The sequence below is a fragment of the Calonectris borealis genome, chromosome 3, assembly GCF_964195595.1.
Source record: "Calonectris borealis chromosome 3, bCalBor7.hap1.2, whole genome shotgun sequence".
NCBI classification, from domain to species: domain Eukaryota; kingdom Metazoa; phylum Chordata; class Aves; order Procellariiformes; family Procellariidae; genus Calonectris; species Calonectris borealis.
In genome coordinates this window covers 8,420,841-8,446,470 of record NC_134314.1, presented here as the reverse complement: position 1 = coordinate 8,446,470, position 25,630 = coordinate 8,420,841, and the positions used below count along the sequence as shown (strand labels likewise).

Here is a 25,630-nt window from a genome sequence, read left to right as displayed (position 1 = left end):
TTCACAAAAAGCGTTTATATGGCCACACTTCTTTTGGAGACTATGAATGTTTAGGAGTATGAGTGTGGCCAGGGTCTGCCGGTTGGCCTCATGACTGATAAATAGGCTCTTGGAACTGTTTAATTTAGTGCAGTTATAGCCCTGATATGGCTAACAGAGAAGGCGCTACCATGGCTTGGCGTATTTTTCTCTGATTCTTCTGGACAGATAAATACAGGTTGGCTCAGGGCTCTTTGGAAATGCCATTTCACCAAAATACTGAAGTGTTAGGTGTTATGTGCGTGAACTGTTTTGTAACACAGTCTTATATTTTGAAGGGAACAATCTGTATACCATTGAGCAGTGCATACTGTAAGTTAGATGTACTGTTTTTCTCTTCCTCAGTGGATGATTCCTTTTGCAGTCATGCTAGTGACCATTCCAAACCTGATCCTGGCTTACTTCGTGGCCTTCATCTCTGGTCTGAGCATTGCAGCATCTCTTCTGTTGCCATGGTAGGAGAATTTTACATTTGAGGAGGGGAAAGGGTGTATGTCTACATTACATGTATGTACTACTGCATGGAATTTGCCTCCAAAAGAGGCAGAATTTGGCAAGAATTTGGCAACTTCTTCCAAGAATCTTTTTCTGCTTTTATAATAGAGGCTATTTGCAATGATGTGACTTTGGTTGCCCTGTTGTTAAGAGATTACGTCTACTGTAACTGTAGCTGCTCTTTGTAATAAGAGTACGTAGATGAATCAATAATCTAAGTAGCTATAGAACTTGTGATAACAGTAAATCAGTTGCTTAGGTTTGGTTTCTAACAGAACTACAGGAAGTTCTGATGAAGTTAGATAAATCAATTAATGCTGAGCAATTAAGAACGTAGCAGAGGAAACGTAAGCCAAGCTATGTATCCCTGCTTGAGCAGTCCTCTGTTACAGATCAAATAACAGGAGGATATGATTAAAAGAAACTGAGAATTCAAGGTCCTTTGCTCTTGAGGACTGAAAATATGTGGGGAAAAAACTACTCAAGGATGAGCAGGATGGGACATTTCCTTTCCAGAAGGAATAATTATTGCTCAGGTCAAATTGACCAGAAAGCAAGACCGTTGCTGAGAGCGCTGTTTTGCATTACTCATTTGTACAATGCCCTGAAAACTCTGAGATGATGGAAACATAGTTTGAAATAAGCTGTCAGACTACATAAGCTTTTCTGCATAGAGGGTGAGAAGCCCTTTTTTCCAACAGTAAATCATGACATATATTGGAAATAAAATGTCAATTCACAATTGACATTTGGGCAGCTTCCATTCTGACTCCCCATTACCAAATTCAGTCTCTTTGAAGTAGAGAGAGAATACGCCTCATTAGTTTCTGAAAATTTTGTTAGCTTGTCAAAAGAGTTATTTCAGAGTGAAACTATTCAGAGATTCAGAGTCCCTTGAAATCTTAAGAAATGTATTATTTCGTTGTTCTTTTGTTAATATCACAACTTCTGATTGGAATGACAGTCAGTCTAAAGAATTCTGTCACCTCCCAGCAAGTGTTTGATACTTTTTCAGTGGTTTTCTACTTTGTAATATGTGGCCATGCATTTCTTACACAGATTTTTGCCCTCCTGTCCAGCAGTAGGACTTTTTGAACTGGTTTCTTTCATATGCATGACTACATCAATCAGATCTTAAAAAAGGAGGAGGGCTGCACTCTTTCAGTAAGTTTGGAATTTGAGAAAAGATTTTGGCTTGATTTTTTTCTTTTATCTTGCTCATCTCTAGGTCAATGCTGCCTGATGTTGTTGATAACTTTCGCCTGCAGAATCCTCATGGAAAAGGACATGAAACCATTTTCTATTCTTCTTACGTTTTCTTTACCAAGATGTCAGCAGGAATTGGCTTAGGAATTTCTGCAGCAGGACTGGAGTAAGTAACACTGTGTTTCCACTTAGCGGATCTGCTCTGAAAGCATTCTGAGGTTACTTCGCCTTTATCCTGTGGAGTTAATTGCCTTTTTGCTCTGAGCCTGAAAGTGCCAGCAGCTTCAGATGGCTGACCACTAAAGATGGGATTGTTATCATCTAGGCCAGACCACTGAGCATTAGGTCACCTGCCCTAACATGTTTCAGTTCAGGAAGACCTGACTTCTCTTTAGATTTTCCTCTTTCCAAATTAATCATGTAAATTTTAGTGGCTTGTATGAGTAAAGAACTAAACATGAAAGCTCAGCAGATGAAGGTCCCCCACAAGTGATGCAGCTGCTTTGTGCATTCCCTGTTGCACCTGGGTTGGACTATGTATATGAGCCTATGAGTCTTTACATGGATTGGAGTGCTTTCAGGGTGCCTAGTGGCCTGTTCAGCATAAAAGGATTACTGATTCCTGCATGGTTTTAGGGAACTGGACACTGATCAAGTCAAGAACAGCTCTGCCCATCACCTAGACCCACGTCAATCTGGAAGATGCTTTGTGTTCTCTTTCCACTTTTGCCTTGTCTGTTCTGACTAGATGGTCGGGTTGAGAAAGTGGCCAGCCATCTCCTGGCCTGCTTTTGTGCATGACCTAGCAGAAAGGGCCTTTGCCTGTAGCTGCTACAGCACACAAGCACGCAATGAATGCTTAGAAGTGAACTTGTCTGAAATACTGTCTAGCCCTTGGCTCCAAGTTAGGTTTTGGTAACCAGAATGTTTTGCTTCAGGGCCTTCAGCTGAAACTGCTAAATAACAAGCAGTGCTTGGCTGAATATTTCGGGCTTAGGAATTTTAGATGCTTACTGCTAACACCCTCAAACAAATCTCTGTTCACCAATTAGCCCCTTTTCAATTGCATTCAAGTTAGCTCCCAGCAATTTGCCAAGGCAGATGTTTGTGGGAGAACACAGAAGACAGAGTGATGCCAAATGAGCTGTAGCTTGCATAGGTGCATGTTCAGAGGAAAATAAACTCATTCCACAAATTGGGAATGGGAATTTGAGTATATCAGCAGTTGTCGGACTGCATGGAAGCCCTGAATCAATGAACTAGAGTTAGGTAAGTGTGTACCTAACTCTAAGCACTTGAGTAAATTTGTCGATCTTGAGAAGAGTGCCTAAGTGCGTATTTAAATTAGAGTTAATTATTGCTGTTGAAATTGGTCAGATTACTTGCAAAGCAAACTTTTAAAGCAAAACCAAAATGCTTTGCTGAATATCAATAGGAAACACATAACAGATCAATTTCCTTACATGGGATTCCATGCTCCTCTTAGTAGTTAAATGTTATATAATAATAATGAGAAAATACAGAGGTAATGCAGTTATCTGAAACTGAGCATGAAAATGAGATTTGAGAAACAAGATTTGAAAAACGTCCTGGGGGGAAGGAAAAAAGAGAGGTGCAAGAAAAATGGGAGAAAAGTCTTGAAGAGCATTGGGGGAAAAAAGGGAGCCTTCAGATGAACAACTGCCTTTTAGCTTTGGACATACACACACCACTGTTATTTCCATTTATTTAGGTTTACTGGTTACAAGCCAGGGATATGCAGACAATCCAACGATGTGATCCTCACACTGAAAATCCTCATTGGAGCGGTCCCTGCTATCCTCATCCTTGTAGGTTTATTTATACTTCTTTTCTACCCAATCACTGAAGAAAGTCGGAAAGAAACAAAGCTTGCACTTGAAGTGTTAAGGTAGGTTTGAACCGGCAGCAAACAGCAGTAACATCTCCGCAGCAGTTCTTAGTCATACTGGGCACAAAATTATTAGCTACCATCATACACCTCTACATTCCTTACAACAAAACAAAACAACACTCTATTAGTTGAATTATTAACTGAATGGTACCATTACACGCTCCAGTATCTTATTTTTGTAGTGCAGTACTAACTGCTTAGAGGACCATTTATCAGATATATCAGCTGCTATATTTTTACATTTTCTCTGGAGTGGCGCACAAAGCACTATTGAGGTACAGTGTTTCAAGCCAGAAATGAAGAATATTCTACATAGATTAAATTTCTGGAGAAAATGTGAATAGTTACAATTTACTTGTATATAGAAGAAAATGGGATTCTTGGCTGCATTCTTGGTGTTTATGGCATATAAGAAACATCCAAACCATTTAGAGGCGTAGGCAGGAAAGACCGTGGGACAAAAAGAAAGGACAGCTTTGAGCTGTTCTTTCCCTTTTTACCCTATCATTCTCCCTTCCTCCCCTATCCTCCGTCTCCAAAGAAAACCTTGCCTAGCTCAAAATCATCTCTCTCTGTTAAATGAAACCTTGGTGTACTGAGGAAGTACATAAGAACAGTCTATCCTAGCAGATTGATGGATTAAATATCAAAATATGTTGTTACTCTGTCTTGTTTATATTATTCCAAGTTACTGGAGTTGGAAACTGATTTCCATGCTAAGGGATCAGTTCCAGGGCCTAAGCATGGGTATCTGGGACCAATTCATTGCCCTAAGGTATTAAAGATACCTGCATGGGGTTGGCAGATATGACACAGGCCTCTCGTGCACCAGCTGCTTTCCTGAGTGGCAGCTGCAGACCAGAGGGGACAGGCTAAACAATCTAAAATGGTCCCTCTGTTTAGGTATTTTAGTCACTGTCCATAACAATCCCACCTTGCTGGTGGTTCTCAGTTGTTTGAGATTGCCAAACCGTAGCTTGATTAGTTAGCAATAAAAGCCAGAAGTCTGTTCACGTATCATTTGTTCTGCTTTTAACAGAAGGAGCCATCAAAGCACAGAGAACCTGGATGACCACAAAGAGGACACCTCAGTCTGAAAGCTCTGAATACAATGACTTTCCAAATACGGTCTCACATCCCATGCACAAACTGTGAGTGTCTTCCAGGTCATTTCTCTGCTCACATTTTGTCAAAAAGAATAAAGGATGATTCTGAGACAGTCAGTAATGAAATCAAGAGAGGACACCAGCATGCAAAATATATATCTGACTCCATGCACTGTGCTAAAAAAGAAATTAGAAATGTTCGGGAATGTAAGCTATTGAAGGCTTGGGGTTTTTTGTTTGTTTTTCAATGATTAACGGAAAGCTGTGATCTCATTGCAACAGGAGATTCTATGGACTTGTAGGTCAAGGGAAAAAAGGTGTAAATGTGATGCACCACCCAAATTTTAACTCATGTGATGTATTTCACCCTTAGAGGCTGGGTGGATTTTGAACATAATCTCTACCTATAAATTGCCCTCTAATGTGTTTGAAAAGCACTTGGGAATCCTGAAGTATACTACATAAAGTCAGGATTTACTTTGTTTTGAAATGAAGCAAATCACTGATGCAGACATGCTTTGAGGATTTTCTCACAAAGAGTTTTTGAGAAAGAGATTTTGATGTAATTTAACTTTATAGATTTTGTATGAAACAGAATCTTACATTTCCTGTTACTGGAGTTCCTTGCTTCTGACACCTGTAAACTCTCTCTTAGTCAGAGAATGAGTACTTAACATTTTCAAAAACATCATCTCCACTCAGGGTACCCAAAACCAGTAGTCCCTTCCAAAAATTAGACTATGCCATTCAAATTTCTGTAAATTTTGGCCTTTAAGTAATCATGATACTCACGCATTTCTGATGTGGTGTAGGCACTCTGCCTCACAAAATACCATGGCGTGGCTGTTAACCTCAGCTTGCACACAGTGTTTTATAATAATGAGGCTACCCCTGACTTTTAAATGGTGATTTTTTTCAGTCAGGGATGTCATCATGCTTTAGATAAATTAACTGAAGTGTCATTCCTACTATAGATTCACACCGCTAAACACATTTTGTAAATGAAAGACACACCTAACCTCAGCCACTTTCTCGAGCACTTAAGTTCAGACCTGGTCATTCTGGGCTTCTTCTGGAGTCTGTGGAGATACAGAGACCTCCAGAGGCTGACTCCAAGCTTAAGCTGAAATGACTGCACTCTGAAGACATACCTAAATCAGGAGAGGAGAGTGATGAATCCAAGGCTTGTTTGCCTTGAAGAAACTAGCACAATGCAAGACAAGACATGAATTTACAGCCCACTGGCTTCACTGTATGAATATGTGGGAGGGTGCCTTTATTTTGTACTAGAAGTGCCTTTGGAGGACTGGCTTGCCGCTGCGTGGGAGCACTTGCGGTAGGTGTCACTGGAGGCAGTGACCACAAGTAATTTGCTCAGGGCCATCTGCGAAGTGACTCACAGTGCTGGGACTGGAAACTGGGAAAGCTTTTAATGAAAGATACTGTGAAGTAAAATCAGTGCATCCACTGAGTGTGTCATTAAGTTTAATACTGAAACCTTTTCAGACAGGTTTGAAGTCTAAGGCCTAATGAACTGTCCTAATTCAGGAAACGCGTAAGCATGAATGAGCTTTTAAGGATATATTTTGAGTGTGCGTGGGTAAGAGTTAACTATGTTTAAGACTTCTGTTGAATTGACATCTAAGGCTGGGGTTTTTTTTTGTTTCAATTCTTGGACAAATCAAGATTTGTATGCCTGGGGCATACATATTGTTGTGTTTACAACAATAAAAAACATAAGCCTGTTTATAATTTTGAGTCTGATGGAATTTGAAATAGCAGATTTACTGCACTTTGAAATAGGTAAGTTATGTAGTAATATCACATAGCTCCAAAACATCATAGAAAATGGTTTTAGGGTTTTGATTTTTTTCTGTAATATAGTTGTATTTCTGAATAGTCTTCTTTAAACACAACCGGAAGTCCCAGTAAAAGCTGTTAATGTTGTTTAATGGGTTATATTTTCAGCTGCTATAAATCTGTAGCTACAATGCAGTGGATCCAAGTCAGTTTACGTAAGCTGAATACTTAGCCCAGTGATAAAAGGGTTGCAGAAACTGCTGGCTGTGGTTGATTGGAGTAATTTGAATGTAGCTTAAGATATTATTTCTAGATCAGTTGTGCAGTTGCCTCTAAATTGCACAACACCCGATCTGAATTCAGTCTCTTGCAAGGTAAACTTAGTTGATTGTAAACTGTTTTCCCTTCTCCAGAGAGACAATGTGATATTTATCCAACAGAGATGTACTCAGTTCTCACTTTGCATGTGGTAGCAATAATGGGAACTGCCAAACTAAAATAGAAAGCTTCCATAGGTGAAATGTAGCAGAATATTTTTATATTTTGAAAATCTCACTATTTTATTTGGTTATCAGAGTTGTACTTTTGTTAAGAAAATGAATGTATTTTTGTAAGTAAAAAGAATGGAAGAGTAAGTGCAGGGTAAGGGTTTTTTTTGTAATTTTCTTTTTTCAGGGCTCAGTGTCGGTGGTGTAAAATGAATGAACTTTGTATGTCTCCTTGTCAGTTTTAAATTATGTGTATGCCTTATGTATGTTCAGAACATGTGACTGAAAGAAGCAGATTCTTATATTGACAACCATTCAGATTAAACGCTAATCTAATGTAAACCTCCTGCCTTGCACTGATTGGCAGTAACAAGGGCCAGGTTCAATCCCCAGGGGCTCTCATTCAAGTAATACCCAAATACAGTCGTAAGAATATGGGAGATTGGATTAAGCCAGCTGGGTGCCTAATGGACAGCACTTCCCCACCTGCACGCAAGCAATTCCAACAAATGGATTTACACAAATAGAGGAAGAAAAGAAAAGGATAACGGAGTTACGTGTCACCAGGTAGTCCCCCGTAAGTCAAACCATGCCCGTTCCTTGCGCTTGCTAAAGTATAGTGATGGCAGCCCAGATCTTCTATACTGGGCTGATTGCTGGTATAGTCAGTAGCTGAGCTAGTCACTAGTCTTCTCTTCCAGTTTCATCCCCCTTGTAGTTTCTGCCTAAAAATAATGTTGAAACCTTCCAAGGTTATATCGCCTTCCTAAGCGTGCTGCTGGTGGTCCGTCTCACCGCAGGTCACAGCTAACCACGTAGGCGAGCTGCCGTTCCCCGTCAGGCACTGAAGGAGGGGGTTGCTGTCAGCCACCGCCACCAGCCGTGTCTCCTGCACCCTGTCTGCCCCTGAGCTTGCTGACCTGCCGCGGCTCAGGTGGATTAGATCGCTTGTGCTGAGTCCCCCACTTTAATAGGTGAATACCACCTCAGACATCTGTCCCTGGGGAGTCCCTGAAGGCTGGGACCTTTGGTGTCAGGTCACTGGGTTTTCAGGAAGGGCTCTGTAGATTTGAGAACTAATTCCTTAAGTCACTCCTGCATCGTGTAAGAATCGCTGCTAGATTCAATCCCTGCTGCATGCTCTTGTCTCTCTTCACCTTCTGCATTCCAGGCAAAATACTTGAAGTGGACAATGTTTTAAAGCCAAACCCTGCTTTTTTGGGTTCATAATTTGTTGTCAAATATCACTTCTTCATCTCCTTTTCTACTTGCCTTTCTGGGCTATAAATAGAAAACTCAAAATTAAATCAATCTTCTTGAGAGGAGTTTTCTTACGGGAAACTTAGGTCCTTTAAGACCTGGTATTCATTGTCCAGCTCTCTGAAAATGAGGCAGAGAAGGCAAGGTAGTTCAAAGTCTCATGCCGTAGGGCACAGTCAGTAGCAATCTAGTGTATAGTGGTCAATCACATACTTTGTATGAATTTCATATCATAGTTATGTAAAAAACAGTCTCAAAGTGTTACAATAGAGTCTTTCCCTTCAGAAAACTTCTAGACTGATTGATGGAAAGGTGAGCTGGAGTCCTACAACTGGAGGGTGAGGGAGGGAGTTTTGTTTTCCTGCAATTTTTGAGATCACAAGTTTCTTGTGCTTTTTTTCTTACCTTAACTCCCTGCAAGACCATGGTTCAGATACCTAGCAAGAGTGCTGAGTATTATGGTTACAAAAATGTGTATATGTTATAGGCTTAAAGTATGAAATCAGATCGCTTTCACATCATTAAGCACCAAATCTGCTGCATAAAACAGATGCTAACTCACTGGGAAGCTTCATTCAAAAGACGAAGCAGCAGCATGTGTCTCTGTCCCTGAGGCAGAGGAGGAGACTTTTTGCTATGTTGCAGCTGAGAATTTACAGTCTCTGAAGACACAAACTGGCACGACACAGAGCTGAACAAACAACGGAGGGAGAATGGTCCTAGAGCCGTGGCACTCTGCAGAAAAGGTGGGTCCTCAGAATCATTTCAGAGGTGTTTACAGAGCAGCGGTCTCTAACCCTCACTGGAGAGCAGTAGTGCTGTTGGATGGTAGGGAAAGGTGAATGTTTGCTCCAGAAGTGTGGAAGCAGAAATAAATCTTATTTCCTGATTCATTTCTTGTCCCGAATGATGTTAGACAAGACTATGAATTTCAGCTACGCCCTTCAGCTTTCTGTCCTCATTTTTGCGGCACTCTGCAGTGGATGGTTGAGGAAGGATTGCTCAGGCCCTGTGGAACTCACCGTCACTTGCTCAGCTTCACCCGGTGGAGGTACACTTCGGAGACCCAGCACCCATCCCCTGCCAGCTTGTCTTTGCTGATGTACGTGGAATCATCTACATTCAGCAAAGGCTCAAAAGAATTTCCTTTGCACTTCAGTATTCTCCATCATGGACTTTCATCTCTGTTTTACCTTGAGGATGTTTTCACCTACCTTGGGCCAACTCAGGCCACCAGCTTGTCATCATGATGATGGAACCGGGTTTACGCTGGCTGAGAAGTTTCTGTCCAAATCAGCTGCAGCCCCTGAGGAAGTATTTCCCTTGTGTTTCCAAAACAAACTCACTCTTTGGTCACCTTCAAAGTCATTGAGAAGAGAATGCACATTTGCCACATCCAGCAGCTTCAGAAATTCTGCCAGTGCCAGCCACGTCAGACTGTGAGTCTCGGTGCAGAGAGGTACCTGCTGACATCAGTATGGAACGAATGCAAAACTGTAGCCACCTCCAGACCCCTGGCAAAGTCTCAGCTCTGCTGAGCTGGCCAGGCAGAGAGAATGGGCAACTCCAGAATTCCCAAAGTGACTTGTAGGGGTGAAAGCAGAGCCGTAAGACAAACAAGCTCCCTAAAAACACCCTGCAATCCTCTCCTAAGGGCTTGTGGATTGACGTCAATGACCGGGTGGAAAGATGATGGATGTGGAGATCCGAATGCCACACGCAGAGCAGAGGAGACTCAGAGAATCAGTCAACACTTTTTGGTTACCAGATATTCACACGCTCAGTCTGTCCCGGATTCCCTGCCCGAGCCCCTTGTTATACAAAAGTGGATCAATGGAAAAAACACCAAGAGATGATCGGGGACTGCAGCAAACAGGGTGGAATTTCAGTGCTGGAGGATTCCCAGGAACTGGACAGTCAGTAGAAGCAATACTATAAAAGCAAAGACAGACGTATCTTAATTATTCTGGCTGTGCAACTGAAATAACGAGGAACTTGGCAGAGGGCGCAGTTAGAAAACATGCTGGGATATCCGCCTTCTCCGTGTCCTAGCACAGAAGGGCACGTGTTTTGGTCCCGGCGCTGTGAGTACTGATTGCAGGCTTGGTGTCTGGGGACAGTAACAAGGCGATTCGGAAGTGCCTGATCGACCCGCTCTAACCGAGGACAACCGGTCGGTGAGGGTAGGGTGTACTGCACAAGGAAATCGCACCAGGTACACAAAGGGAACCAGAGGTCAATCTTTCTTTTCCTTCACCTTTCTTTTCAAACCCCACCGCGTTCTCTCTGGTTGCCAGCAGACAATGTTGTGCTTGTTGCCTACAGGGTGGACCTGAGTAAAGGGAACTGTACGATAAATCCAGGACTGAGACATTGCAGGGCAGGCTGAGTTAATCCAGAAATTGATTGAAACTGGACATAGTTTTGGAGTAGTCAGTGGTGGCACTTGGTGAACACTGGTGTGCCTGTGGCCCCCGCATGGGTGGTTGCTCAGGGTCCCCAGAGAGCCAGATGTCCCTGGGGAAGAAATAAAGACTAATAGGAAAGAGGGACTTGGATCTCATGGGACAAACCGGGGGCAGAGTAGGCAACAGGTTTAATCCATCAAACCAATTTTGTGTTGGGCATAGACCGCTACTGGAAGATGATTCCCTCCACCAGCTGGGGTCGGAATCCCACTACACAAAAAAAACCAAAAGGAGCTGCTAGGGGTAAAGGAAGCACAGCACCTGCCCACGGTAGAAGAAATAGGATGGAGGAAAAAAAACCCTCACTTTCCAACTTGCTCCTGTACCTCTCCACTTTTCCTCTCCGCTTGTTTCATTTGGAAGACTCACAGCTGGTAGCTGAGGATGAATGATTTGATTTGCTCCTGAAGCGTAACACTCCCACTGGGGATAAAGCAATGGAACCTGGTGGGATTTTGGCAGCAGAAGCTATACTTGAGTTTTAAGGTTTCTGCCTTCAAGATGCTTTGATTTTTTTATGTCTTTGATGTCTGTTTGTGAGAATCCATTTACTTGGTGTCGTGTTCTTGCATTCTGCAGAGTGGAAGAGCCAAGGATCTTTGGATGAGATGATTTGTCATCTGCTGGTCTATGTGGTGGTTGCCGCTGGGCTTTGTGGCTTTAGCTTTCTTGCCTTTCCTTCCCCCTTGCTAGCAAGAGAGCAACAAAAAACAAGAAAAAAAAAGAAAAATAAGAGGTGCTGACAGTAAGTAAGTAAAACCACCTGAGGTGAATTTCAGAACACCTGAGAAAAGGTGTTTTTTCCTGAAAACAACAAAAGCGGTTCTTAAAACAGAAAGAAAATCTTCATGCAGTGCAGTCCATTTTAACTGCAACTGCTCTGGGGCTGCTCAGCGGCCATGGGAACAGCAGGAGTGGAGTCCCATGCTACTGGGAGAAACTTCTAACAGAGGTTCCCAGCAGAGCCACCAACAAAGCTGCCCGGAGGAGAGCTGACCAATGTAAAGAAGACATCATCCCTCAAGGCTTCAAATTATTGCTTAAAAACTCCCACGGCAGCTTTTCAATGCCATTAATTTAGTCTCCAACTTAATGCTTGCCAGCAGCCAGAGGACTACCATGAGCACGGACCTCAAGTAGAGGCATGAGAGCTCTGGGTGAAGATGGTTGTAAGCTCCTTAACTTCACCCAAGCATCTGGCTGACCTCATGGGAGACCCCAGCCCCGAGATTCCTGCTGACCTGCGGACCTTCGTTGGGAAGCTGCTTTGAAAGGGGACGATCCTCTGTTGTCCGGTCGGCATCAGTGCTCAGTGCTACTGCTGGATGTTTATGGATGTTGTACATATGAAGAACATGATAATGCTGAAAGAAATTCCAGATACGCTCCATGGAGCATATGGATAATAGCTGTAATTAGAAGATATATTAGAAGATAGAAGTAATAAGCTATTAACTCCACATGACAATTAGACACATTATATATAATGACCATATTAGTGTACAACCAGCACAGCAATGTGTACATCTGAAAATGTGCTTATGAGGAAATGCACGTTATCCCAGGCTAATTTGTTTTTGTGACGTTGAAACGGTAGTTTTATCGTACCTTCTTATTTTAATAGGGTTTAATTGATAGAAATACGTTGCAAGTTCTTTTAGTGGTTGCTTTTAGACCTAAAGGGCGCTACAGATAAAAGGACATTCACATTAATACCTGGTTTATGAATGTTAATTCATCTTTTAAAGTTTGGAGACATTGTAAACAGAATAGAAGTCTCTGATTTGAGATGAAAAAGATTGATTTAAGGTTTTATCTTTTTCAAAGACAATAGAGCACAGGGTTTCTTTGTACAGATTTGAACAAAATCCACATTCAATCAAGAACTATCAGAAGTTTCAGTAAAAGAAAATGAAATGAAAAGTCAATACATGAAATTTAATACATGAAATACATGATTTTTAATAACATTTCATCAAAGAGAATTTGAAAACCATTAGTTGTGCATTTCTGAATATGAACCCAAGCGTAACAACGCTTCTCTCTTCAAGAAGAAGGGAAATTCCAGCAAGTGCTTTTTATCTCCCCTGTATGAATGTCTCCAGCCCCAAGCTTACGTACATCAGACACACCGTTCCTCATCGTCACGGTACCAACTTGTAGCTTCTGCAATTGTGAACACAGGAGAATTGGCCAAAATGAAAACCAAGCTCAGAAAAAAGATTTAAAACCAGGTAAGTTAGGAACTTGCTTCAAATGCAACTCCCAGAACTCGCGGTTTCCCACAGCAGGAGCGAGCCTGCAGTTGTCCTGAAGGTAAATAACAAAGCACGCAAGTAAGATAATGGCTCTAAACAGTTTTACACTAGTTTCTTCACTCTTTTTCAGATGAGAGGTGTTAATTAAAATGAAGTTTAAAATCTCTAAGGTTTTGTGTATGTGTGTTTTGGTTTTTTTTTTTTTTTATGTAATCTTTTCTAAATCTTTTGATGAACTGGAAGAAGTAAGCTGTTTATCCCACTAAATTTATTCATAAATAATACTTGGTACACTTGTAGCATTACACCTCACATAACCTATACAAAAGGTCATTATTAATCCATATTGCAGTTCAGCTGAAACAGAAAAAGTACTTAATTTACCAACACTATCTCAGCAAGAGAGCAACAGCCTTAGTTGCAGATTCTGCTCGTTCCTGCCCCAGCCCCCTGCTTTAGGCCGTGGTGACTTCCAGCTGCTTGCACATCCCTCTCCAAAGGTTTCAGCATTGAGAAGTAAAAGTCTCATTACCATTAGTATTATGCTTGGAACATCTTTAGCGATTTGGGCCTTTGTTTCCCATTCAGCTTTGGTGCAGATCAGCCCGGAGGTTTAGAAATGACTTCTTGATTAAGGATAATTAAGCAATTCTCTTAATGTAAGGATTTAATTCTTCTGAGATTCCTAGGGTTATATTTCAAATGCAATATTTGTCTACAAGCACACAACACACCATGAATAGCAAGCGTAATCCCTCGACCAAACTATTAACAGCTTTTAGCAGGTGACTTGCACTTGCTGTGTCTGCTCTAGTTGCCCGACACGGCAACGCCCTGCGCGCGGGTAGTTCCCCGAGCTCACCTGGGGAGCTGGAAGAGTCCTACAAATCCGCCTGGTGCAACTCTAGACTGAGCACGCTTCTGGTGGGTGACGCTGTCTTTCATCAATCCAGATATAATACAAATATATAATAATTCCAAAACAAGCAGCTAATTTTTATACACTCTTTGGCTCCATAGCCAAATTATAGAAGCAGCATTTGAGGCGCGTGCAATTCAAAGCACCCTCTCGGGTGAGCGGGGCAGTGCAGGTGGCAGAGGTTTCCTGCCAGCCCTAACCCTCTCCTCCCGCGGGTCAGTGGGATGTTGAAACCAGGCACTGGCATGAAAAAGGACCGTCCCCAGCATCCAGCCTGCTCTGAACGTGCAGCCGGGGCTGAGGCTCTGAATTCCATGACTTTCTGGTAAGAGTAGCAGCGATCGCGGACCACCTCCTGGTTAGACCGTGGCAATTACTGAGAAGAGGTGCTTGTCACCGGGTGAAGCCCACAATCACCAGATTACCTGGTTTCCTCCTCCCCTGTTTGTCAAAAGCTGTTAACGTCTAGTTGCATCGCACAACACTGTCTTTATTTTTTTTTTTTCAATTTTATTGTGTCTTTAATATTGTGTTTTGTGGATGATTTTTTGACAGTGGCTAAATTTCCAAATAGGCACTAAAAAAAAGAGATTATATTAGTCCTAAGACAGCAGCTCTGATTCTATAATCTCATTACTTGATTCCTTCTCCACAGTAAGTGCCACGGTGAAAGCCTGATAAACTGCTTAATGTTATCACACTTTAAATTTATGGGTAGCAATCTTGGATTACTGCCTTTTCTTCAGTGCCGCAATCCACGCTACATAAACTTGTGCTGTTCTCTAAACTTCACCTTTGCATTTTCTCTTTCTCTCTCTCTCTCACTACAAAAGCCCATAGAACATTTTCTTCTGTCAGCCTTTAAATTGGATGGTCTCAAGGTGATGGTTATTGGACTTCCCTTCTGCCCATTCAGCACGTATTAGCTATGAAAATTAAAACAGATGTATTGAAGGCAATGTTGTTAATATTGACAGTATTGTCTCAAAGGTAATAGGAAAAATTTCAATATGAAGACAAGAGATGTTTAGAAATAGTAAATGTTCAGTTATTCAAATGTAACTGAGGTCATTTTATGCCTGCGACAACGTACTGGGTCTGGCTGGGATGGAGTTTGTTTTCTTCACAGCAGCCTGTATCGGGTCGGTCCTGTGACCAAAAGAGTCTTGCTAACACGCCGATGTTTTGGCGATTGCTGAGCAGAGCTTGCAAGGCATCAAGGCTGTCTTTTTCCTGCTCTGTCCCACCAGCGAGTGGGCTGGGGGTGCATGAGAAGCTGGGAGGGGACACAGCTGGGACAGTGACCCCAGCTGACCGAAGGGGGATTCCATACCATATGACGTCATGCTCAGCAATAGAAGTTGTGAGAAAGGGGAGGACGTTGAGAGTCATGGCGCTCGTTTCCCAAGTAACCGTTACACATGGCGAAGCCTTGCTGTCCCATAAGCTGCTGAACACCTGCCGCTGGGAGGTACTGAATAAACTCCTTATTTTGCTTCACTTGCACACACAGCTTCTGTTTTACTTATTAAACTGCCTTTATCTCAACCCCCGAGTTGTTCTTGCTTTCGCCCTTCCAATCCTCTCCCCCAGCCTGCACAGGGGAGTGAGTGAGCGGCTGGGGGGGGGCTCAGCTGCCAGCTGGGCTCAACCCTCTGCAAATGACACACGCGACAGCCACTTCCCCGGATCCACACGGAGAAGCAAGCACAGAGAGGCATTACTGGTGGCACAGGAGAGGAAAAGGGTCTTGCTTCTACACACTATGGATATTCCACACGACCATACTTTGTCCCAAACTCCATATACTAGTGCTTACACCCTTAGTAACACCGGTGCAAACACACCTGCACGTCTGCAGGCACTATTTCTAAATAACAGCCGTATAATATTGCAGGCTTTGACAGAAGTGAGGAAATGGGGGGCAGTGCAGCGTTTTCAAGGATTTCTTTATTATGCAAGTTTGCTACCATTTAAAAACACCAACATCAAAGACCAAGATGGAAACTTTAGCTCGGAAGCTTGTAAGAACGCGCGTTTTCAACCACTGATACAAAGACCTGGTCTATACTGCAAGAGGCATATTTAAAAAACACTGCTCAGTATAAAAAAAAGTTAATGGTTCCAAGGATCAAATAAATAATTTACAGTGATATGCCACAAAAAAATTATGGAAATCCAACAGAGACTTGAGACAGACTGTTGTTTAGAATCTGCAGTCCTATACAGTAAATTTAGAAGTCTCCCATCGTAAGACAGGCATTACAAAATCACTGTCAAAAATTACGTTTTACTGCTGTTCTGAAGGACTGCTGCTGTCTAAAGTCTTGGAGGAGCAGTCTCTGAGGACTTCCAAAGAACTCGTGATATCCAGACTTTCAGAAGAAGCGGGTCTACACCCTTCTGTAGAACTGATGATGTCCAAAGTTTTGGAAGAACGGGCGCTGTAGCCTTTCATACTGGCATCTCTTACGACTATCTCCTGCGTGGGTGTAAACATTAACGGAACAAAGCCCTCGCTGTCGGCTGTGAGAACAATCCAAGATGAACCTGTGAAGACACATAAATGTCTGTTTATAAGTTTTCCTGTAATTAGGTATGTTTAAGGTATAAAATATATTTCTTCTAAAATTAAAGTTAAATGCTTCTGTATGTTTACAGTTTTTCTAGCAAGAAAAAAAAAGTATGGGGAAATACAGGTTGTATAATCCCCAAAATAAAGGACAGTTAACAACTATGCGAAACAGCTTTCGACCAATTTTGCCACTAGGAGACGAGACTATAATAAATGCACGCCTCTAACGAGGAGGAGGAATGAAATTCTGAACAGAGTTCATAAGCATCCAGACTTGTTTTTAATTAGGTATTCATAAGCTACTTCACAGTGCTTAAGCTGTGCAGATACTGTAAAAAGCAGAAATTTATTAAATTAAATGACAAATTAATATAATAAAAACAATTTAGAAACAGCTTCTATTATGTAATTTCAATATAATTAATTCCAATAAATACAAGGAAGAAATACTGTACCATACTGCACAAACCCCATGTCTCTGGTCCACCTGCTATTTGACTTCACATCATCGTTAGCATTATTTTTACAATTTGAAATTGTTTACTGAATCTGAAACACTGACTCCTACTAATTCATATAAACCAGAAAATCTTCATACTTGTATCCATTAAGTTGATGAAGAAATAAAATAGAGCTCGTGAGGGGTGAGGGAATTCAGAGAAACATTTCCAGCTGTTTGTAAATTTACATTATGTAACTTCATGTCACAAGTAAGGTCAAAAGAAGATTGTAGCTTAAAAGCATGCAACCCTTTAATCTTTTGGCTTAATATCCCATTTGGACCAAACTTTAAAATCAATACAATTCAGGAATTTGAAAATATCATTCCTGCTTTGCCCATCTATCTAGTAATAATTGTGAAATTAATAAAGAAACCTACTGTAACACTGTTTGCTTTTAAAATTTATCTAGCAAGGCTAGTCATATGCATGATGATTACTCATTCCTGGGCAACCAATTCTGTTAAGTTTACATTTTTAAGCTAAAAATGAGAAGTCGAAACTAAGGCAGGTAATGGGGACATTTTTCATGCCAGAAAGAGAAGTTGTTCAAGCAAAATTTTATTAATAATCTTTCATTATTTATTCCTTGTTTTTTTTCCAGATGGGATTATGCATACTGCTAATGCTCACTGAGAATGTCGCATGTGTTTAAAGTGTTTGTATTATCAGATAATTACAACATACCATGTTGCATTTCTACAAGAGAGAGATTAAATATCTGCTGGACTATATTCAGACGGAGTTTACCACCACAAAGAATAACAGCTCGTCTTTCATCTGAATCACTTCTGGAAAGCTGCTTCTGTAAATTCAAGAAAGAATCGTTAGATACCGTGATGTATATTAAGAGATGTCAAAATGACGTTAATCAAAACAGGATCACAGACACGCCTTCAACTACACCATCTACAGAAAGTCAAACGCTACATTCACCCAGACCCATTTGCAAGATTTATACTTTAAAGTCTCAGCTCTCAAAGAGACGATCTGTGAGTGATAGCGGCAAGTAACTGTGCTAATTCAGCACGTGTCAGAACAACAGGAGAGGAAATCATACACTCCTGCTGAAGAAACCATGAGCCTCATCCACAGCGCAATCCAGACCTCATCCTACCACCTGTGAGGGACATTTTCCTGGGGAGTCTGTAAAGCCGCAGGTTTTCCATCCTCCCCCCTCCCTGCTCCACAACGTAAGAAGAGGTGACAACTCCTGCCCGTGAATGTTTGGGACCAGGAACAGACTAACAAATCACAAGGGCTTGTTTGTCTCACCTCTGACCATCACTGCCCCCAGCCTTAAAGTCCAAAAAGCGTCTTCAAAGAATATCCCCCACGGGGCAGAGCAAAGCATTTTTAAAATCTGCAAAAGATCAGTTGTTACCAAAACTACAAACTCTGTCTTTGCAGAGTTCACACAACCATGTCACTTCCCAGGGAAGCCTTGCTAACATCTCTGGGTCACGACAAAAACACGATAAAGTAAATTCTGACTCCTTTCCCATGCTGTGGAGAGACCCATCCATCCGCAAGGAGGGCGTATGGTAGAGGGGAGGTTGGAGATGTACACGTGCTCTTTGCTCCCTGCACTGATAAACTCTGCCCTCTCAAAGACACTGCTTATTTGGGACATTTTGGGTTTTCCTCAATATTTTGTAAAATACAGCTAATAACTTGGGCAGTAGAGAAACGATCTGGGTTCAGCACACGAGGTGAGGATCCCTCTTTGCCTGTTAACTATTTCTGAATCAAATATACTCTGAGTAAAGTTAAAACACAGCATTTTCTGCCAGACTTTCCAATGTCACTTGTAATTCAAAAGTCAAATGCTTTTCTTGCCACAAATCATTAGTGATCAAAATATGGAGGTAAAATTATAGCATTACTTTAATTTGCGAAGCATCCCCACACAAGCGTAGCTAATCTAGCTCTTGGAACACCAAGACAAGCTGATATGTAACCCAATTTGAAATATATGTAAAAAGAGAGCTGAATATAAAAATGTAACGAAGATTTGTGCTACCTCAAATTAAAGTAGGCATCTAAACAAACACCTCGGATAAACGAGACACCAGACTTGCTAAGGGAAGCTTTCACTTTTCAGAGTAATGCCCCATACATAGTTAAGATTTAAGAGAGCTAGAAAAATTAGAGTTATTACAATTATTAAATGTTTACAATGGAAAACAGCGAAGAGAGTGAGGGAATATGATCTAGGACCTAAGAGTTCAATGCTACAAAAGTTGATAATAATAATGTTTTGCAATAATAAAGCTGAAAAATCAGAGCTTATTGAAAGAAAAACAGCAGTTTAAAATACTTTGAATATTGAGTAAGGTTTATTAATCTGAATTCTAGAAGAGACCTAGTAGATTTGTGTCATGTTTTGGTAATCAGGTAACTTACACTTTCTAGCATGAGATTTGGAAGTGCCTTCTTTCAGCCAAGGAAAGTGTCTTTCACATGAAATTTGATTTTAAATCCATTTTTAAGCTATGTTAATGGAATTATCTATCGTGTCCCAAAGGATCTCTTTTCCTTCTCAGATGGTGCTCTCAATACTAATTAGCAACATTTCAGTTTCAGAGCCAAAGCATTTTTCTTTTTTTGTTTCAGTCTCCATTATTTTAGTTGTTCTCATAGGAGAACAAGAGATTGATACCAATTCCCATACATGGAAATTTTCACTTGTCTCAATTTCTAAACAGAAAGCTTCAGAAGCTGCCTATGAAAAACATTACCCTCCTAGAACTTCATAAGAGTCTTTAATTCTGCAACTGAACTGTCAGGTGTGGGTTCTCTGGAGTCCCACCAGCCTCTGTGCAGAAGGAGAAGGTACGTCTGCCCGGTCAGAGCCAACAAGCTCAGCCCAGCGCGAGGTGGGGACAGGGAGCTGCACATTCCCGAATATTACATCGCTTTAAAAACACTGAAGCCTGCAGAGTAGTGGGACTTGTAACATTAGTCCCACCTACAGGAACAGGATGGAAATCCAATCCTATTGACCATTACGTGATAATGGTCTTTTTTTCCCAGAAATTCTCTGTTTTTACCACTGGTACAGATAACTGTGCGAGAATGAAAGCACTACTACAGCATCTACTGAAATGGCAACAATTTCAGACACATTACTTTAAGTTCAGTTTAAAAAATTATCTGAAATATTTCCCTCATTCTATCTCCCATCAGAGAAAAACACAAATACATAGTTTTAAAATAACTGTAAATAGGGACGAAGACGCAATTACAGGAAGAGTAGGGAAGAAGGACAACAAAAACAAGCCAGGCTTACGTAAAGCCTAAATAAGTCTAAGTGAGACTCCTATCAGATTCACCTGCATGCAGCGAGATCATTCATATGTACCGAATTTGCACGTACTGAACATTCACAGGATGTCAACCTTCCTGCACATAATCTAACAAGAGTTCGTGTTTTAAATCCGTACAAAGAACATACATCCATTAACAGATTTTATCATTAAGGCTTCCAATATTAAAATTACCTGGCAGGTGATGTTAATAAAAGAGGGTTCCTGAGAAGATGGGTAGACTGGAAGATTTCTCTTCCCAGTTTTTAGCAGCTCAGTTAATTCAGAGAGATGATGCTGTAATTCTGTGAAGTTACCAGACAGTTTTTCTACATTTTTCGAAAAGTAACTTGCCTCCTTTTCACTTAATAGGTTATTCTTGTAAGAATTCGGTATTTTGGAAGCTGCATCTGCCTGCCTTTTTGGAGATGATGGCTTGTTAGAAAACGCCAGCGACGTGGCAGACAGTGCCAGAGTCCGATTAACTGGTTCGGCATCGAGAGACTCAACAGCTGGAGGAAAATTCATGGAAATCTTTTTATCTTTGAGGTCACTCATGTTCAACAACAAGCTTTGTTCATAAACAGGACTCTTAATTTCTTCAATGAGTTTCCTTCTGCTGGCAGGGGACTGAATGGCAGCACGATCTGGTATCAGGAGTCCACGGCTAAGAGGGTGAACATCTGTAGAGAGATCATGAGGTACGTTTGAAAGGTTCAAATTGGAGCTCCCATTAACTGACGCAGATGTGGAAGGACTCATTTCAAATATTAGTTCCTTAATCATCAATCGGATCATATATTTGTCTGATCTTGAAGAGGGAAGAAATGCAGGGTCAGTGAATTTTTGTCTTCCAACCAGTATCAGTAACAATTTATTGGTCAAGAAGCACAAACCCTTTGGTTTCTCATTTTTCTCTAGCTGAATTTGTTGAATATTGGGTAAATTGGATGAAGTCAGTGAATAGACTAAAATAATGTTACAAGTATTGGAGGCAACTGATACAGTTTGAGTTTTGGGGTCAAAAGCCATCATATCAGGAACCAGAATGCCTGGGATGCTAACTTTTTTGGTAGAGGTAACCTTTCTTTCAAAAGTCACCAAGATGAGATGTGAAGAATCTTGGCCACTTCCCGTTAGGTAGTCCTTGGGCCTCAGATGAAGAAGAGGGCTGGACTCAGCACCCTGCTTGCTAGAAAGTATGTGAGTTAGATCCACAGGAGATGTAACTACAGACAAGGGCTTCTCAGAGTCCAGTGATTTCTTCCCCCTATCCATGGAATACTCTTCCTCACCGCATAAGCTGGACTGCGAGGGGAAGGACTCTGCTTCCATGCTCGCCGGAACTTCAAATGCAACACCAGCATTTAAGCCACAGATCTTGTCTAGAGGAAGCTCGGTGGCAACAGCAACTTGGAAATTCAGAGTAGCTTCCACAGCACAGATGTAGCCTCCCACATCAAAGATTGGGCAAAAAGAACAAGCATTCAGTGTTTTCTGAGCATCATCCCAAATATAAGAATGAAGGGCACTGCCTACTCCCACTACTAAGCGATTGCCTTCCTTCGTCCAACAAGCGCAGTGGATGAGACCGCTGCCTTTAATATCTGCTTTGATTCTTGAGTTGTTGAGATGAACAGAGTGCAGGACGGAGGCATCCCGTGTCGTTAGCACAGCCAAGATCTCCTTCTTCGGATGCCACACGCAGCCTTGGGGGAGCACTGGAAACGGCTCGCTGATGTCGCATATCTGAGAAACTAAGAGCTTATTTCTTTCTGTAACATTAAAGCAGAGCTGCCAAATGGTGATATGCTTTTTATGTTGAACAGCGAGCAGAGCTGGGGCATCAGGGGGACATGGGCCCCAGTAGAGTCCATGGACATGTTCAAACTGACCGACAACACTCGAGTCACCAAATTTTGGCTCTCCATTATGAAGGTGTAAAGAAGTTAGTATCACCTGTTTCCCGTCTGTCCAGGCAATACCATGCACAGGGTGAATTGCTTGGTATAAGGCATTAAGGCCAGTTCTCAGAAGCTTCGCCTTTCCTAGCTCCATGATTTTTAATGTGAGACATCTAAACAAATTAGAATGAAAAGAAAAAAAAGATTTATTGTAGAGGATGGAGGACAATACCTGGATGATTATTTAGCTTATGACCCTGCCAATGCTGGACTTTTCCTTCCAGTGAAGTCAATATACTCATAATGTTTATCTATGCTTAATCTCCAACTCTAGAATTTTTTGTTTATGATGTTTCCACAATGAAACGCAATTTTAAGAGAAAGAAACTTTGCTGTTTACATACGCTTAGTCTGCTGCATTTTCATCACAAGAACAGTCCTTTCATTCTAATCGACAGGTTGCCGCTTCTCAGAATATTTTCAAATTACTTCAGCATTAAAAATTTGCAAAACATCACCTCTAACTCTCAGTTTCATGGACCATTTGTGGTCAGATAAAGTAATCCCTTACAAGCATAACCAAGCATTAATGTATTATCTACAAAGCTGATCCTGCATTAAGTGGGTGAGAACGAGGCATTTGTATGGTTATTCCAGAAAGCTCTCTAAAAAAGAAAATGCAATTTTGAAAAAAGTTAGGATCAAAGCAGATTTTTCTGAGGAAATGAATGAGAAAAGAGTTTAGAAGAACTTAGAACACAGAAGGGGAGCAGACCCATCTACCTCAGGCACGAGCCATACTATGATAGCATATGAATAACTCACAATCTTCAACATCCTCTAATGCAGTAATTTTTTTTTCTTTTCCTAAGTGATTCAGCACCTTTTTGTCAAAGTTTGCAAACCACCTTACAGCTGACTACTGTTTGCTGAGTAGAAGGGATGAAAGCAGCAGGCAGCTTACTACGCCTGCAGACTGGTATTTCCACGCACCTGAATATCCATACAAAAATATACATTCATTTTTACGCCTTTTTTTTTTTTTAATATCTGCAGTAATTCTGAGGACATTTTTATCATTTGGATATTGCTTTAGGAATACTTATTTTCATAATGTCCTGCAAAGTAGAAATTACTGTTTTATAGGTAGGAAATAAAACCACAGAAAACCTTCATTCCATTATTTTTGAAAAATGGGTTACATGGTTTGCCTGATGTCTCAAGAGAAGCCTTTTCAGTTCTCTCTACATAGCATAACAGCTTCAAGAGGGAGAATGGAATCTGCCAGCAATTATTATTCTCCATAACCTGTAACCAGGTGTCGGGCACATCCAGAAGCCATATGCAAGGCACCAAAACTTCAGAAGGGTTCAGGATTTTACACACATTTTTATTTTTTGAGCTGTGAGCAATCCCTACTCTGTGCACAGAAGCCAATTTAAAGAAATTGATGGTTTCCTCATTTAAGATTCTCTGTAGGATTTGGCTCAGCTGCAAAGCCATGGCACAGAATGAGTTGCAGCTTTAGTAGAAAACATGAAAAACAAGAAGAAAGCGTTTGAGAAAGTCAAACTGTCAAACTGGAAGGGTTCATCACAATGTGCAGGGCCTGGCACTACTCGGTATTTTAATTAACTATTTGTGGATGACCCCAAACTTGGAGGAAGGGGATTCGAAGAGCAGATTTCAGAAACTAAAATTAGTTAGAAAAAGTTATGTTATGATGATCAAGATAACTTCTTCTCAAACTAATAACAAGTGCAAAATAATATACTTAGTAAAGAAAAAAAACCAAACATGGATACCAAACATGGATACCCTGGGTAGCAGTATAGCAAAAAAGGATCTGGCTTACAGTGGATCACAAACTGAATATTTCAGTAATGTGAGAATGTTGCCAAATAAGACAGTATCATTCTGGAATGTTTTTAAGAGGGATGCCATACACAAGGGAGATAATCACCCCACTTCCTCAGAGCTAACACTATCTCCACTGAAGTACTGCATCTAGTTACGAATTTAACAGTCCAAGGATGACGGAAATGCTTAACAGAGCTCAGGGACCAGAGAAACGTGAGTGGGTTCACTCAGTTTGGAGAAGATTGTGAGTGGAAACCTGCAAACACCCACCAGTCTGCTGACAAGAGAACACTGATCCATTGTTCTCCAGGTCTACTCTGGAAAGCGCAAGATAATTCTCAGCTTGGCTTCAACAAAGGAGATTTGGGCAAGCTATTAAGGAAAAATTCTAACTATAAGTGATAGGTAAGCACTGAAGCAGGTTACCTTAGAGAGGGGGAGAAGGCACTCCGTGAATTTAATAATCTGTAAGAGCCAATTAATTAAATGTCTGTCAGGGATAAGTTTAAGCAGACTGGATCCTGCCTCACGGTAAGAGAGCACTCGAGATACTTCCCAATCAACTTCTCCACCATTACCCGGCTCTCCTCTAACCTCCAGTATAACCCACCTCAACCTCGTTAAGCGACCGCCGCTTGCAGGAAAACCAAAACGCTAGTTGTTCGTTCTTTAGCACTCTGGACCACCGGTACGCTGCCGGGCAATACTTACCAACGGAAGGGAGATGACAACGTGCCTCACAGGGCACGCTACGCCTCCTGGCCCATCCGGATGGCTGCCTGTGACACACGGGACGTTTGACGCTATGCCCAGCGGACCTGGAAAAGCAAAAGCAGCGAAACACCCACTGGCCATGGCGCTCCAGCCGCCTCCTGCCCAAACCCCCCTCACTCGGCCCACCGCCGCTTCCGCAGCGCTCGGGGCGTCGAGGCGTGCCGCCCCCGGCGAGGCTCCCGCCAACCGCCTCCCGGCCCGTGCCTCGCCTCACGCCCTGGCACCCTCCCCGGCCCGGCAAAGGCCGAGGTCCCCTGGGACAGGTGTCGCGCTACTGCCACCGCCGCGCGGGCAGGCCGGGATGCTCGGTGAAACACGGCGCCCGGGCCCCGCCGCCCTGGGCAGCCATGGCAGGAGGCAAGAGAGAGCGCCCAAACCCGCCCGCCCGCGCCGCTTCCTCCGCGCCGCCACCCGCCCGCACCGGCGACCCGCCGCTCCCTGCGCGGGCCCGCCCGCACCGATATTCCCCACCTCCCCCAGCGGCCCGCCCGCTCCTTCTCCTCTCCTCCCCGCCACGGCCAGCAGCCTCACCCGCCCGGCGGCTCAGCCCGGCTCCGGAGAGGCGGTCCCCGCGGCCGTGCAGCGGAGCGCGGCCCTCGGCGGTGGCGAGCACCTCCCGGCCCCGGCCCGGCCCCGCCTCCCCGCCCGGCCCTGCCCAGCCCCGCACCGCCGAGCCGCGGGGGGCGGGCAGCGGCGCTCCGCTTCGACGCTCAGCAGCGGCGCTCTAGCCGGGCACGCTTGAGCTCTATGACCCAGCA

At 42.4% G+C, this 25,630-nt stretch overlaps 2 protein-coding genes across 9 annotated transcripts in view; one reads left to right on the top strand and one right to left on the bottom strand.

Annotated features, from left to right (window-relative positions):
• Positions 1 to 7,388, top strand: part of MFSD2B (MFSD2 lysolipid transporter B, sphingolipid) — a 41,096-nt gene extending 33,708 nt beyond the window's left edge. For 5 of the 6 annotated variants that reach the window (XM_075144955.1, XM_075144957.1, XM_075144958.1 and 2 more), the window contains 4 exons: positions 385 to 494; positions 1,763 to 1,906; positions 3,473 to 3,649; positions 4,692 to 7,388. In XM_075144955.1, the coding sequence (XP_075001056.1) occupies positions 385 to 494; positions 1,763 to 1,906; positions 3,473 to 3,649; positions 4,692 to 4,749 (489 nt within the window). In that variant the 3' untranslated portion in view covers positions 4,750 to 7,388. The remainder of the gene's footprint in view (positions 1 to 384; positions 495 to 1,762; positions 1,907 to 3,472; positions 3,650 to 4,691) is intronic. The other variant, XR_012672871.1, reaches the window with a different exon arrangement.
• Positions 7,389 to 15,883: 8,495 nt separating this feature from the next.
• Positions 15,884 to 25,501, bottom strand: LOC142080100 (WD repeat and coiled-coil-containing protein). Of its 3 annotated transcripts, none has more exons than XM_075144953.1 (5): positions 25,404 to 25,501; positions 24,810 to 24,916; positions 20,530 to 22,411; positions 17,714 to 17,831; positions 15,884 to 16,501 (listed from the first exon to the last, which is right to left on the bottom strand). In XM_075144953.1, the coding sequence occupies exons 3-5, from the start codon at positions 22,390 to 22,392 to the stop codon at positions 16,242 to 16,244; spliced, it is 2,241 nt and encodes a 746-aa protein (XP_075001054.1). In that variant the 5' UTR covers positions 22,393 to 22,411; positions 24,810 to 24,916; positions 25,404 to 25,501; the 3' UTR covers positions 15,884 to 16,241. The 3 variants fall into 3 exon arrangements, 2 of the variants coding, with proteins under 2 accessions (XP_075001054.1, XP_075001055.1); XR_012672870.1 differs by lacking the exon at positions 25,404 to 25,501 and adding an exon at positions 18,302 to 18,389 and having other exon boundaries at positions 16,280 to 16,501; positions 24,810 to 25,284; XM_075144954.1 differs by lacking the exon at positions 25,404 to 25,501 and having other exon boundaries at positions 24,810 to 25,276.
• Between the last annotated feature and the right edge of the window lie 129 nt (positions 25,502 to 25,630).

Bases quoted from the DNA above. Each gene is read 5' to 3' on its own strand.
- LOC142080100 (XM_075144953.1), bottom strand. From the start codon at position 22,392: ATGGAGCTAGGAAAGGCGAAGCTTCTGAGAACTGGCCTTAATGCCTTA. The intron at 17,832-20,529 runs GTAATTTTAATA...TTGAATTTACAG, and splicing joins TTATTAACATCACCTGCCAG to AAGCAGCTTTCCAGAAGTGA. The intron at 16,502-17,713 runs GTATGTTGTAAT...GTGTCTTCACAG, and splicing joins TCTTGTAGAAATGCAACATG to GTTCATCTTGGATTGTTCTC.